We start from the raw sequence: 13716 nt of genomic DNA on the forward strand, positions 1-13716 counted from the left end.
TAAGAAAGTAACAACCAGTAACAACCACGTAACAACAATAATTTATTACTTTTTGAAGTCATGTAAATAAACTCACTAGTATTACTAATTTATCATGTGGTAAGAGATTCTCGGTTCTTTTTGATCTTGCTATCTTCATTCCAACGCAAACACCATGCAAAAATTATCTTGCAACTCAACCAAGAGATGGCGCCAGGCGTTGCAACTTTTTAATTTGACTAGTATATTCAGTGTGAATCGCGTTCGGGTAGCCACGGCTTCATGTGTTGGTATTGCTGTTCACGGACAAAATAATTATGTCGAAGATGTGCAGTCGGGAAACACGGACTCCATCAATCTGTCCTGACCGGTCCCCACGACCTCACCATGACCCATGACAGACGGTGGGTAGTCGGTGGCATAGTGGCGAGCCAGCTCATACCAAAATAAAACAGGATTTCTAAAAGAATACATTGAAAGATATTTCAGAGGTCTTCTTTTCTCGTTTCCATCGAACAGCCCGCTTGTTCCACTTCAATGCGTGTGCAATCGTTGCTGAATGAATCGGTTCAAGCGTCAGTCTTGAAACCGCTAGGGCTCGTGGCGCCATCTCTTCGAGGTGGTCAGAGACTTACCGTAGAGCAAAAGAAAGGAAACAAATAGCTGCCAGGTGCAATGGCAGAATTTTATGGGTGACACCGAGTCAACACTGCAGTGTGAGAATGTCACATTTATGGTGTTGTTTAGACACATGTGGGATTTTATAAACCTAGGCACCCTTTATGCAAGCTCGGTGAGTATTTGATTCACAGTCTGTAAGCCTAATTCTTGTTTAGCGTTCCGCGTTCGTATCAATCATCCGCGCGTAGGACGTGCAGTAGGCGCTGTCGAGCGGCTTTTGCATCAGTCGTGTACTTTCCTTTGGAGATGTTTGTAGCGTAATTTTTTGCACTATACGTAATGTTGCAAAAGTCTGCCAATATGGTAAGATTGTGTGTAGCACGTTCGTGGTACTCGCGCAGGGATCGATAACCTCACGCTTCGCTTGTGTTGACTTGAGCGGTGTGTGCTTCTCAACTATTTTGCTTATTTCGGCGTTCTTGCGCTCCCCTAATTGCGAGGTCCTGATGTTCGGTTATGACTACGCCGAGGTAAGCGTGCATGTGAAGCAACCGTGTGTTTTTGTATGGTCGGGCACATGCCTTGTAAAGTAAGCACTGATAACCACGGCTGCACCGCCTGCGACATGACGGTATGTGTGTGCTCAAGAGATCGTGCCACACGCCCTATGTGATTAATCATTTCTGGCTGTTGACGCTTCGGCTCGGGCGCTTTCAGGTGTAGAACTTACGCGAGTGTTTTACGTCGCCCGCTTGCATGGGTCTGCGCACTGCCCTAACAACGCAATGCACTCTGCAAGTTCACGGCCGTGCAGAATGTGCGTGCCGCGTTTCCGTGGTGTCGGGTTGCAGACCCACGGAGTTCGAATCGCACTCTGTCGGATGCGTGCAGGAAAATCGCCCGTGCTGTGGAATGTCCTGCCCCGGAGCTGACGGCAAGTGAGCGCAACCGTGTCCTTGCCACCGATGGCTGAGCGCCTATGACATGCTGTCAGCGAGTTGATGACAAAGTGAGTTTACAGCACATACCCGTGTCAGCGAGATTCCGGTGTCGGTTATGAACTGCAAACTGCGTACACGGGTGTGTGGTGCTCCGTAGTTGTTTATCGCGCCTCTTTGCATTCGGGCGAGGGTTCACAGGTCTTAGAAACCAGAACAAAATATCAAATGATCAGACTTCTGCATAACTCAGTGCTTACTGCTGCTTTATAGTGCTGCTTTGCAACATATTGCGCTAAGTTGCTTCTGAGTAGCCAACAGCAGCCAATTATTTTGTCGTTCTTCAAAGCAGTCACACTTCTTGTTCGTGGCCTCATGCTTGAGCATTTGGGCATTTTTATTTTAACCATAAACATCCAGATAATGTGTTCAAAAGACCATGTCAGTCACTGTTAGTTTCTGATCTTGAACAGGCATGAACATTTTCACTGCTGTTGCCTGCAACGAGTCCCGGTCTAAAGAAAGAAGCGAGTAAAGTAAGAATGCAGAACGGAAGCAGTAGCATCAGACAGCCCTGGGATGCCAGCCATATATTGTAGCAGCTTTGTGTTGTGCTTGTTTCAACATTAAAAAAAAAAAGGCAGTTCAAAATATGTGATTACCAATCTACTGCACCTAAAAGTCCAATTCTGGAAATCTGAATTCCCCTCACAGACATGACCTTTTCTTGCAAAGCTTTACAAATTTTATGTCCTTGTAGCATGGGCAATTTCGACTGGCTTTGAAATGAATCATCATTGGGGTTTTTGTGTGCATTCGATATGTGCAGTCTGTATGGATATAGCAAGATTAAATTCAAGGGTACGTAAAAAGGACATAGTAATGCTTAGTCTTCAAGTTTGATTTATGTTGGCTCAAGCATGCTCAGTAGTGCCTTTGTGACAGGTGCATTATTTATCGAAGAAAAGTCAAGTCGTTCGTGTAAGGAGTACATGTCACACAACCATGAGAATCGTTCACCTTGGTAGGTCACTAAAGAAAGATTGAGAATTGGCAATATTAGTGCTTTTCTCAATAGCTTACAGCTGTGTTAGTGTAAATAGATTAAGCACTTACACATGTACTAGTAATTGCACAGTTTTAACTATTTTAAGTGTAGTTCTAATTTAGAACTACACCGTCCTTAGAAGCATTGGAGCCTGTTTGACTACAATTCATGATCCATGCTTCCATTGATGTAAACAGGATCTTACTTCAGGAGCAGTTCTCCTGCCTATTTGGAGGATGCCTTCTATAAATATAAAGGAACTGAGTAAAGTAGCTTGCGGCATACAGGAAACGCAATATATTTTTTCTGGTAGTAGTGACTTCAAACACTGGAGTCAAGAAGAAATCTAAATAGAACTCTAATGGCATATTCGAGTGGTCGTTTCAGAGCGCTCTGGCCATGCTACAAAAGTGGTGAAAAACAACTTTAAAGCTCTATTACGACAATAACCGAGTATGGAAGGGATGATCCTGCTTCGTCATCATTAGAGGAACCCGTTTATGCAAACGGTAACGCTTAGTAACTGTTTTACATGACCTTCGTAGCGCTACCAGAGCGCGCTAACACGACCACCCGAATATGCCATTAGTGTGCTTCGATGCTCCAGATGTATGAATGGTCGTATCAGTTGAAAGATTGACCCACGTTTTGGTGATTGCAGACATGTGAGTTATGCCAGCATTGTTGGAACTAATAAAGCTGCGAGGTCAAAAACCGAACGTAACAAAGGCCACTACAGACTCGATAGCTTGCAGCTGGTGTGATATGGGTGCACCAATTGTGATAAAAGTAGTGAGGCAATAGGAAAGCAGTGCAGTTATAGATAAGCTCTATCAATACTTGGTTTGTCAATTAGTGTGAAGCATAGTTCGAACACGTCTTGGTTATTACTTGAGTGTCATGATGAATGGTGATGGAGAGTTTTGGGCACCTTTCCTGTTACTAGGGTTGCTTTTTGATGGCACTTCCAAGCAGTGCAAAGACTATATATTTGAACATGTATGTGTGTGTATATATATATATATATATATATATATATATATATATATATATATATATACACATTTTACTTTAGTAGTGGTGCAGTAAAGTTGACAAATATTGATTTTTGGAGCAGAAGTGAATGAGACAGCAAATTGTGATAACACCAAATTGAATATAATTCAAATATTGATGATGCTGAAACAAATAGTTCTTCAATAATTTTTGAGTAGTTTCTAAGCACCAACACAAAGCTTACAGATAGTTCTGTAATTATGCTGACTGGCTTATGTTCCTGGCCTAGTGAATTGTGTTTTCAGCAAGAAGTGCTGTGAAATTGTTTCAGATCTGCTTGTCAGTCATCTGATCTGAGTTCGAATTTTCGAAAGCCATTTAAATATTTGAAATGTAGAAAAGCAGCCATTTGATTTGAGGGCCAAATCAAATATCACGTCTATGACTATCTATGAAAAATTTTCGAATATATTTGTACTGCCATTGTGTATTACTTTCTCCTCACCTAAGAAGCTGCCTTAGGAACCTCAGCTCTTGTAATCTGAATATCCAATTAGCATGAGTCACTTCTAATGCTCAGTGCTTTTCTTGAACGTGATGACGTAGGCTCATGAGTGGCAATTTTGTGCACAGATGTTGCCGTCAGGTACAGAAGTGGTTGCCCGCTACAACTTCAATGGCAAGTCTAGCGAGGACCTGTCTTTTACCAAAGGGGATATCATGACCATCGTCTCTGAGACTCCGGTGAGAGAGACTACTGTGTTACCATAGTGCTTGTACTCCAGGGGTGGGTGTTATGTATCAGGCCATGAACACATTTATATATTGGATTAGTTTAACTTGACACAGCTGTTCTTGGGTTGTCCGTTGCATAGGAACAGAACCTGCTGAAAAATAGGCGAAAGCTTGCACTAGGCCTTGCAAAGCTCAAGACACAGTGAAGCTTGCCGATTGATTACGTCTCTTGGTTGTAGCTAGGTTCTCTCTCCCTCGCTTTCTTTCTCTCTCTCTTTATTTCCTTTTCTCTCTATCCTCCTTTCTCTTTCTTTCTCTCTCTCCTTCTTTCTCTTTCTATCTCTCTCTCATTTTCTCTTTCTCTCTCCCAAAGGAAATTGTGTTGCAATTGTCAGTACAATGCAACCATATGGTTCCCATAAATGCACATTCTGCAAGCATGGGTGTATAGCGCAGTGGTTATGACGCTCACCTTCGAACCGTGGGTATCCAGGTTCGAATTGTGCCTTGCAAAGAACAGTCATTTTGTTTTATTTATTTATTTATTCTCGGGCGGCAAGCGCAGGCCCGCCAGGTTGACGTCACGGCGCATGCGCAGTAGCGCGCAGTTGGCAGGAGCTCGGCAGAGCCGTGTCTGTGTGGCGTCGCCTGGTTGCCATGGCTACGGCATGGCAGTTTCGTGCTACACGCACAAATTACGGCTGGCTTAAACTGCGGAAGAGGATGACGACGAAGCTCAAGCCAATGCTGATGATGATAATTTTGTGGCACACGCACAAATGACGGCTGGCTTAAACAGCTTTGCTGTTAAAAATCAATGGTCTATTCTGGCAGGGCAGTGATATCCGGAGCCTCGTGCTCCCATGAATTGACCCAGAAGTCTTCCTAAAGCAAGTATAGTAGGGCGATGAAAGCAAACTACGATCTGCTATTCCTTTCTTCCTCACGTTGTATACCACCATTATCTGACCATTAAGCACTTCATTTTGATTTCACATTAAATTCTGTTCTTTTGTTCATGCAACAAGTCACTTGGTGGTCATAATGTCGGCTTGTGGATGTAATGTCTGCTCTCGCTTTTCCAGGACTGCAATTGGTTCCGGGCAAGGCATAGTGATGGGCGTGAAGGCCTTATACCACTCAACTACATCCTCCGCAGGGCAGAGGTCAAGCTCAATTCTATGCCGTGAGTAGGACCTTGTTGCACACTCGCAGAGCTTTTCCCACCCTGTGAATTGTGCCAAGCGAGGGAGTGGAAACAAAGGTGCATAATGAAACATTGTTTGAAATAGAGTTTATACCTTTCAGTCATTACTTGTGACGTCGTGATATCCCATGTACTGGAGAACCTTCAATTCGACATACAATACCTTTTGTGTCGTTTTAGCCATTACACATCCTATCTTAATCCTTATAGTATTGTGTCGTCAACAGTACTCATCTGCTTGATGAATGAAGGAGTAGCCTTTGTTCACCTTTGATGGGAACAGTGCAAAAGAAGTTACAAGCGAGTGGTAAACATACAGAGTGCTCTTTGCCACTTGTTTGTCATATCATTTGTGCTGCTCCTGTCTAAGATGTTCCTTGACTACTAGTTAGAATTCACACCTTTATTCATATAGGTGAGCTGCAGAGCGAAACATCACAGATATATGGTTGCACTGTTTTATATAGTGTTGTTCGAAGACGAGCAAAAGAGCGCATTACTCGCATGATGTTGTGGCTCTGATTGGATGGTATATGCTGTTTAACATAATTCCAAGAATTAGTATCACTGTGGATTGAGCTGGAAGGTGCAAGCAAAGCGAAACTGCAAATATTTACACAAGTTATCCGCCGAAGTAGCTTGGAGTCAGCTGTGGATAGAAGCTGTAAAGTGGTATGTTAGAAACCTTCAAGAGGTCAACTTTGCCATTGACACTTCACAACAGCTAAAGCATTTTTGTGGCACCTGTTCTTGCTACCAAATTATGTTACAATAAGGTAAAAAGGGAAGGTTTCTTGTTTTGTATGTAAAATTTTACTAATGTCTAAAAACAAATTAAAAAGCCTGCTGTGTTCTTGTGAGGTAACTGTGGTGTCTTCTCCGAAACACACACAAGCACTCCATTGTGTGTTTCTCTTCTGTGTGTCCTGTCAAAATGTTGCACAATCCAAACATCTAGAAGCTAAACCAACACACCCAGTCTTCAACCTTAGCATGTCTTCTGAAACATATATTTGTCTTATTACGATAGCAATCGTACTGATGCTCGAGACAAATTTGTGCTGTCAGCGGTGGAATCTTTGTGTTGTCATGGTATCGAAGCGTATGCACAGCCCGCTCTTGGGAGGGTTAGAGAGACATACAGTACATTTAGCTGCAAAAATGTGGAAGCCCACAGGGTGTACCCTCATGCTTCGCTCAATTGGCTGTGCACCGGAGCCAGTTAAGCGTTTTGTGTTCCACTGCTCGTATGAATGTTGTGCACACAAACACCAGCGTTCCTGCTGAGCAGCTGTGTGCATACCACACCGTATGCATACAGGGATCCGAACGGAACGGACTGATACCGATCGGCAGTGTGATGCAACTTTAAGACAGAAAAGGTTTTATTGGTTTTATCTCCTGTCAGTATAGCAACCGGCGCTTCGCGGGAAATCCAAAATGATTGAGTGGCACGTGAAAGTAGGTCACCGTGGTGAGGGGGAAAGCGTGGGGGAGAGGGAATCGCCTCGACAGAGCAGATGCGGCGCCACGACGCCATGCGCAGACACCATTCTCTCGTTGCTTGTGTTATGCGCGCATTCCTTGTCTATGCAAGCTCTCGCCCGCATTCTAACTAAAGTTGCGTCGTCGAGCCAATAGTTATCCACTGACGTCACCAGGCCGATAAACGCATACCGTTTCTACTTGATCTGATCAGTCACGTCTCACAAGCAAGCCGAGAAGTGTACATAAAGTGTACCTAAAGTGTATATATATTTTAAACTGTGGCCTAGGCTACAATGAAAATTTTTGTTTTTCGTGTGACATCTGTGGTCTTCATACTTCTGCTCACGACTGCATAGCCACCCGTCCTTCAGGCTGCAGGCACAGCAAGGTCACTGCTGTCCTGTGCCTAATGCTACTACATGGGTCCAGATTCTTAATTTACGATAATTTTCTCTTCAACAGGGCACTCATGTTTCAATGGTAGTCTGCACAGCCATGGTCAATAAGTCTCTTATGATATTTATTTTGTTATTAATTGGTAAAATTCAGCTTTACTAATTGAAACTAGTTGGGCCAGATTGACGAACTGAAATTTTTGTTTATTGTGATGCTTTCTTGCAATAAATCTTACGAGTGCTTGTTGGTCATGTGTAGTTGTAAGTGAGTGCTCGTTAACCTCTATTCCTTTCTTTTTGCCCAGATGGTTTCATGGAAAGATTAGCCGTGAGCGAGCAGAGATGTTGCTGCAGCCTCGGGAAGACGGGCTCTTCCTGGTGCGCGAAAGCACCAACTACCCTGGTGACTACACGCTGTGTGTCTGCTTCCGGTCTAAGGTGGAGCACTATCGTGTCATCTACCGCATGGGCAAGCTCACAATTGATGAGGAGGAGTACTTTGAAGGGCTGCCGCAGCTCATTGAGGTGTGTGGTGCAATGCTATGCATGGCCTAATTCATCTAGTGAATTTTTGCAGCTGGCCGCTGTACTATCTCGCAGTAGGTGTTTGTCGGTGCTGCAGTGGCGGCACGCATACTGATCTATGGAATGTGCGTGCCTGTTGCATTTTGTGTAGACATGGGGAAAGGTATAGTGCTAAAACAAGGGACACAACAGTGAAGGCAGTGACACATGTCATTGTGTCTCTGTTTCTCTCCTATTGTGTTCCATGCTTTGGCGTGTGGGGATTGCCGAGATCCCATTGATTGTTTGCCACAACAATCAACATGCAACCACCTCTACATTGCGCTACAGCTGTGATGGTGGCAAACTAGTCATGCGGTTTTCTGTGCACGTTGGCGCATGTCAGGCCAAGGCTTTATAAGTCGACAGCACTTCCGATCAAGGGGAAGTCTGCATCGGGCCACCGTGGCACGTGCGTGTGCTGTGCACCCTGCCTGGGCGAATTTAACTGAAGTGCTCGAGGCTGATTGCCACTATCACCAAGTTTACGCAGACTTGAAGCTTAATTTCTGATGCTGTGCAGTTCACCTTGTTTGAAAGGTTGAATTATTAAATAATATTTCGTTCCTAAGCTAACGGATTTTCCTGGTGCCTGTTCTTGATGAAGACTACTCACCAATGTGCTACATTTTCATCATGTTTCATTTTCATCATGTTTTCACTTCAACTGGCCCAGTAATTATTTTATTTTACTGTGGGCATGTTTTGTCTGCTTGTTGTCTAAGTCTGCTAGTCACTTTGCATGCAGAACACTGCAATGAATCTTGAAATTTCATCTTATTTTCTTGAAACTAGCATTATGAGCAAGATGCGGATGGGCTGTGCACACGTCTGTCGCGTTCGGTGCCCAAGCAAGGTGGTGAGCTGGCAATCGACCACCGAGCCTTCGAGATGGCTGGCTGGGCAATCAAGAAGCAGGACTTACAAGTGATCGAGAACATTGGCAAGGGCGAGTTTGGAGGTGAGCTTGCTGTTGTATTTCTCAGCTCTTACCTCTCTCATTGCCTATCAGTGCTGTCTTGATCAAACCACTGTTGTGCATGCAAAGCTGTGAAGGGTAAAAAAGCACTTAACTGAGGTAGGCCGAATAATGTAGTGAACCCACAAAGCTGGTTGTGGCACAATTTCTAAGCATCTTTATTGGTCATAAGGGGCTTTAAATAGCAGATTACAGTTGTGGGTGGTTCCTGGGTCAAAGTGCATCCACTGTGAAGGTAATGTGCATGAGCCACTGCTTGTAGACCTGTGCAGCTGCCTTCCTTTGTCACCAGTTTCAAGAGCTTCACTATGGGCCAATGTGACTGTATTTGTGTATATGTAAAGCAGTGTGAACTAGAGCAAGTGCATGTGAAAGTTTGTATGCATTTTTGCATGCTCCCAATGCCAACGTGCCTTTGGGGGCATAACAGCTTCTGTCAGTCAGCCCAAGTGCAAGACAGTTGGCAAGCCGGGGTGTTGGGAAGTCTGTATGTAGATGGATGTTGAAATCGTGGTCTTGTCACTTATGGCCACTACTGAAAAATGAGCACATTGCACATTTTCTTGCATCTAGAGCTTTTGCAAATTCATTCCTTCAGTCGTCTGAACTTTTGCTTTAGAAAAATGTCATGTTGTTCCAAAAGGCACATACATATATCTACAATCCATATGAGCTGTGGGATGGTTTAAAATAAAAGCTCGTTGCCCCCTCCCTCCCCTCTTCTTATTCTTTTTTTTTTCTTTACCATGCACCTGCTGATTAGAATGCTGTTCCCTCATATTTTATTGCGATATAAGCAATTATATGGACACTCCAGGCGCATTCCTGCCATCTTTGTTGCCGTGAGATTCCGTATAAAGTCCACAGGTGATAAAAACATCGCCGCGCGCCGTGCACTTTATGTGTGAGTAAAAGCGTGCGACAGTGAGCCGGCAAGGGCGGGAATGAAGTGCACAGTATTCCATTCATGCACAACGCTCCGGATGGAGGGTAGGCAGGTGGAGGGGCCTCGCTTTACAGTGGCCGCATGCTCCCGCCGGGCCGGAAAGCTCCAGGGGGAGGGTGGGCAGATAGAGAGACCGCGCTCGACTGCGGCCGCGCAGTCCCGTCAGGCCGGAAGGCTCCAGAGGAGGGGGGGGGGGGGGGGAGAGGGGGGAGGGGGAGGCCATGTATTGCGCTGCGCGGTTGCGCTCGGGTGGCTGTATCTTGAAAAGCATCTGTGGCTGGGGTAGAGACCGCCCTCCCTCCGTTTTCACGGCTAAGATCGCCCTGATGCGAGCGCCGGCATAAAGTTCCATTCGCTTGCTGCTGCTGCCGCGCTGACTCCAGTGTTTTGACAGTGTTTCCATGTTCATCGAGTGAGATGTGTTCATGTTTGCTTGTGCGTGCGAGACACCATGTTTATTAATTTAGTGTGCCTATGTTTACAAGTTTATATGACCGATAAAACTACTATTCTTACTTTGTATAGCTGTCCACTAATTTGCTATCGCAATCAATGCTTCACCTTTCGGGCAAAACTGCGACTTTTTTTTTAACCATCCATAGAGAGGGAGTGACATCTTCCAAGGGTTACTTCTGTTCACAGCACCACTTTTTCTTGCAGGTGGTTCGAATGCTTCTTTCTTCTTTGTCTTTCTTGTCCACAGATGTCTTGCTTGCAAACTACAAAGGCCAGAAGGTAGCAGTAAAAAAGATCAAGGAGTCTGGCAAGAATATGCTCATCGCTGAGGCATCACTTATGACGTAAGGGACTTTTGTAATATTTCCAGCTTGGCTTTTCTTGATGTTTCTAGACATTTCTTTTTACATGAGTCATGCCTGATAGCCTTGTTGTCATTCTATAACGTTTAGAGAGATGTGCTGGAAAAAGCTCACAAAATAATGAAAGGCTAAATGTGTCCGGTATTTGCCCTCAGAATATTTCCTCCTAAGGGGTGGGTTGGAGCACAGTCATTGCGAATGCCAACTCATGGCAACTTTTGCGTCTCGTCATTTTGGGTTTATATGTGAGGACATACTGTATTTATTCGATTATAAGGCAACGGTGCAGTTGGGGAACCTGAGGAAAAACTTAAATATGCACACTAATATTATGCAATGTAGAGTAGCAGACAGACTGATTATTCAGACTTGGCGAGGATTGCCCGAAATACTGAATAATTGCAAGCCCTGGAATAACCAGTGCGGGTTGTATGCGAATTTCACATATACAGTCAACGTCCAATTTTTCGGACTCCCTAGGGACCGCGAAAATGTGTAAAAAATCAAGCAGCCCCCCCCCCAAAAAAAAAAAAAAAAAAAAAAAAAATTCATGCCTTTTATTGCCCCCAAGGCCTTACATTGCCACAGCCATGTCTGAAGTAGCTCTAAAATCCTGCCAGTACACTTATTAGCCGTTTCGGTGCTCGTACTGTGACAGGAGATGGCGGGAGCACACATGTAAAATTAAGGAACCCATACTGTGCCCCTTAACAGTGGCCTACTCATCGTATACTTCACCGCAATACATTGTGTATGCTTGACCGTTAACTCTACTGTATTGCGGTGAAGCTGACTTTTTGAAACCAAAACTACGCAACTCTTTTTAGGCCCTTGCGCTTCGAAGCCACTGGCCAGGATGATGAAGGCGGCATTGTTAACAGCGGCAAATCCTTGCAATGAAAAACACTGCACTGAACCGCTGGAAGCTCAGTAGCGAACGTCAAGGCAGTTAAGCCTAGTTTTGCAGAGCACATGGTGGGCACGGCTGCCAGCAGATCGGCATGCGGGAGTGCTGGTTTGAGCCTGCAAAATAATTCAAATGACATCAGGGAAGGCTTTGATTAACATCGTTTTGATCCTGCGGTCACGGCCAAAATCGGACAAAAAAGGGTTTCAGCATCTGAAATTTCAAATTTCAGACGTCCACATATGTTGCTCTATGGGATGTGCGGCGATGCTGCAAGGGTGTCCGAATTATCAGGCATGTCCAAAAAATCGGTCATTCACTGCAACCCGCACCCCGCCTTACCGTTAAATTAAAGAAATTCTCAGTGTGGGTTATACGTGCAACAAAGTGGTGCTACCTCATCTACCAAGATTTATTAGTTGTTACAGTTTGTGCTGCCATCTAGAATCTGGATAGCCATATTGAAACAGTAACTATCAGCCTCACATATAAGGCAGGGGCTTATTTCAGGGCTTAGGATTCTGTGGAAAAACCTCAGCTTATATTCGAATAAGTATGGTACAAGGTCTAAAATCTCCTTGCCTTGTTTTATACTCATTTATGTACTTGTATGCACCTTATGCACTTTTCTTTTTCATTGATGGTCATGGCTCCCAAGCAACATGCTGAGATATACAGTCTTTTTAAAAAAGAAAAAACAAAAACAAGTCAGAAGAAAGAGTGCCAAGAACTTTTTCTTTATTTTAAGTACCAATGAAGTGGATGCCTGCTGATGGCATTTCTGTGCATCATAAGAGTAACCCTAGCCACCTCTACAGCTTTTGTCTACATCTTTGCCTTTTGAGCAACTGTTGGCGTGATTAACAGTACAGACTATGTGGTGGCTTAGTGGATATGGCGTTTTTTGGCACCTTAAGATAGTTATAATGAATATATACCAACTTGCCCAACATGAAGTTCTCTTTAAAAAAAAATAAAACGTGTAGGAAAAATGGACTGCACTAGAAACCTAAGCTGAGCTGGTTGGTTCTCGTTCAACATAGCAAACTGTGCAGACAATGGGACAAGGGGCAGCAAATCTGTCTTGTGCATTCATGCATTCACTCTTGTCCTGTCATTTGCGCTGCTCACCATGTTGGAAGAATAATAGTAAGACATAGCAAAGTAGTGCTTTAAGCTTTCTTGTCTAAGATTTCTTTGTATATGCATTGGCAGCAAAATGACTTCAGTCCACTGTGCTGCATATTTAGTTTGCAGCATGCATCTGCTTGTTTTTGTCATGATTTCAAGATTTTCCCCTGCCTCTGCTAAATTGTGTAGCAAGTTCTGGCTGCCGCTGCCAGGAGAATGCCCAAATAGTCACTGCTGTGAAAAACATTGCAGGTCCCTACGTCACCCAAACCTCGTCCAGCTTCTTGGCCTGGTCATTGAGGAGAACTCGCTGCAAATTGTCACTGAGTATATGGCCAAAGGTTCCCTGGTGGACTACTTGCGTTCCCGGGGACGGCTCCATGTCACGCGCGTCGATCAGATCAACTTTGCCACGTGAGTAGCCATGGTTCGAATTTGTAATGCACAAAATGCGGCTGCAATGCAGCTTTTCACTTTTTACTCTAGATACTACTGTATTTACCGGTCTATAAGTCGCACCCCCCTAAAAACTGCAGTTTTCTTATAAAAACGTATATAAGATGCACCTGTTCATTCGGTAAGCGATTTAAAAAAATGACAGCGAGGTTTCACTTCGTGAACCCTCGCCTTATAATCATGACCACCTTATAATCAAATAAATACGGTACTTTGGTGAGGCATACTGTGCAAGATAAAGCCTTTTGTGAGGAAGGGAAGTGAGTGTTGTAGGAATGTTTTGTTGTATGAATGTCAGCTCACAGGTGCAAGCGGATGTTTAAACTGCTGTGTCCATTAAAGGCCTCAATGTGCGACACTTTCCTCTGTTCTTCTCAATGGGCTGCTGCCAGTTCAGGCATTCTGATCAGGTGTTCATTTGCCATACTCAACCACTCTGGTCCGTATAATTTCTTTGTCATTTATGACATTGTAGGCCAAAAGCCATTTAACCTATTTGATTTGCACG

General features: G+C 44.2%; 1 protein-coding gene across 4 annotated transcripts in view; it reads left to right on the top strand.

Moving 5' to 3' along the window:
* Nucleotides 1–618: 618 nt before the first annotated feature.
* Nucleotides 619–13716, top strand: part of LOC119446669 (tyrosine-protein kinase CSK) — a 28294-nt gene continuing 15196 nt past the window's right edge. The window contains exons 1-8 of one of the 4 annotated variants that reach the window (XM_037711162.2): nt 619–772; nt 1492–1609; nt 4216–4326; nt 5403–5503; nt 7713–7932; nt 8767–8932; nt 10600–10696; nt 13005–13166. In XM_037711162.2, coding sequence (XP_037567090.1) covers nt 1580–1609; nt 4216–4326; nt 5403–5503; nt 7713–7932; nt 8767–8932; nt 10600–10696; nt 13005–13166 — 887 coding nt within the window. In that variant the 5' untranslated portion in view covers nt 619–772; nt 1492–1579. Of the gene's footprint in view, nt 773–817; nt 1042–1108; nt 1131–1491; nt 1610–4215; nt 4327–5402; nt 5504–7712; nt 7933–8766; nt 8933–10599; nt 10697–13004; nt 13167–13716 lie in introns of those variants that run through there. The other 3 variants (XM_037711164.2, XM_037711163.2, XM_049664325.1) reach the window with 3 other exon arrangements.

This window comes from Dermacentor silvarum, chromosome 3 (assembly GCF_013339745.2).
Source record: "Dermacentor silvarum isolate Dsil-2018 chromosome 3, BIME_Dsil_1.4, whole genome shotgun sequence".
Lineage (NCBI taxonomy): Eukaryota > Metazoa > Arthropoda > Arachnida > Ixodida > Ixodidae > Dermacentor > Dermacentor silvarum.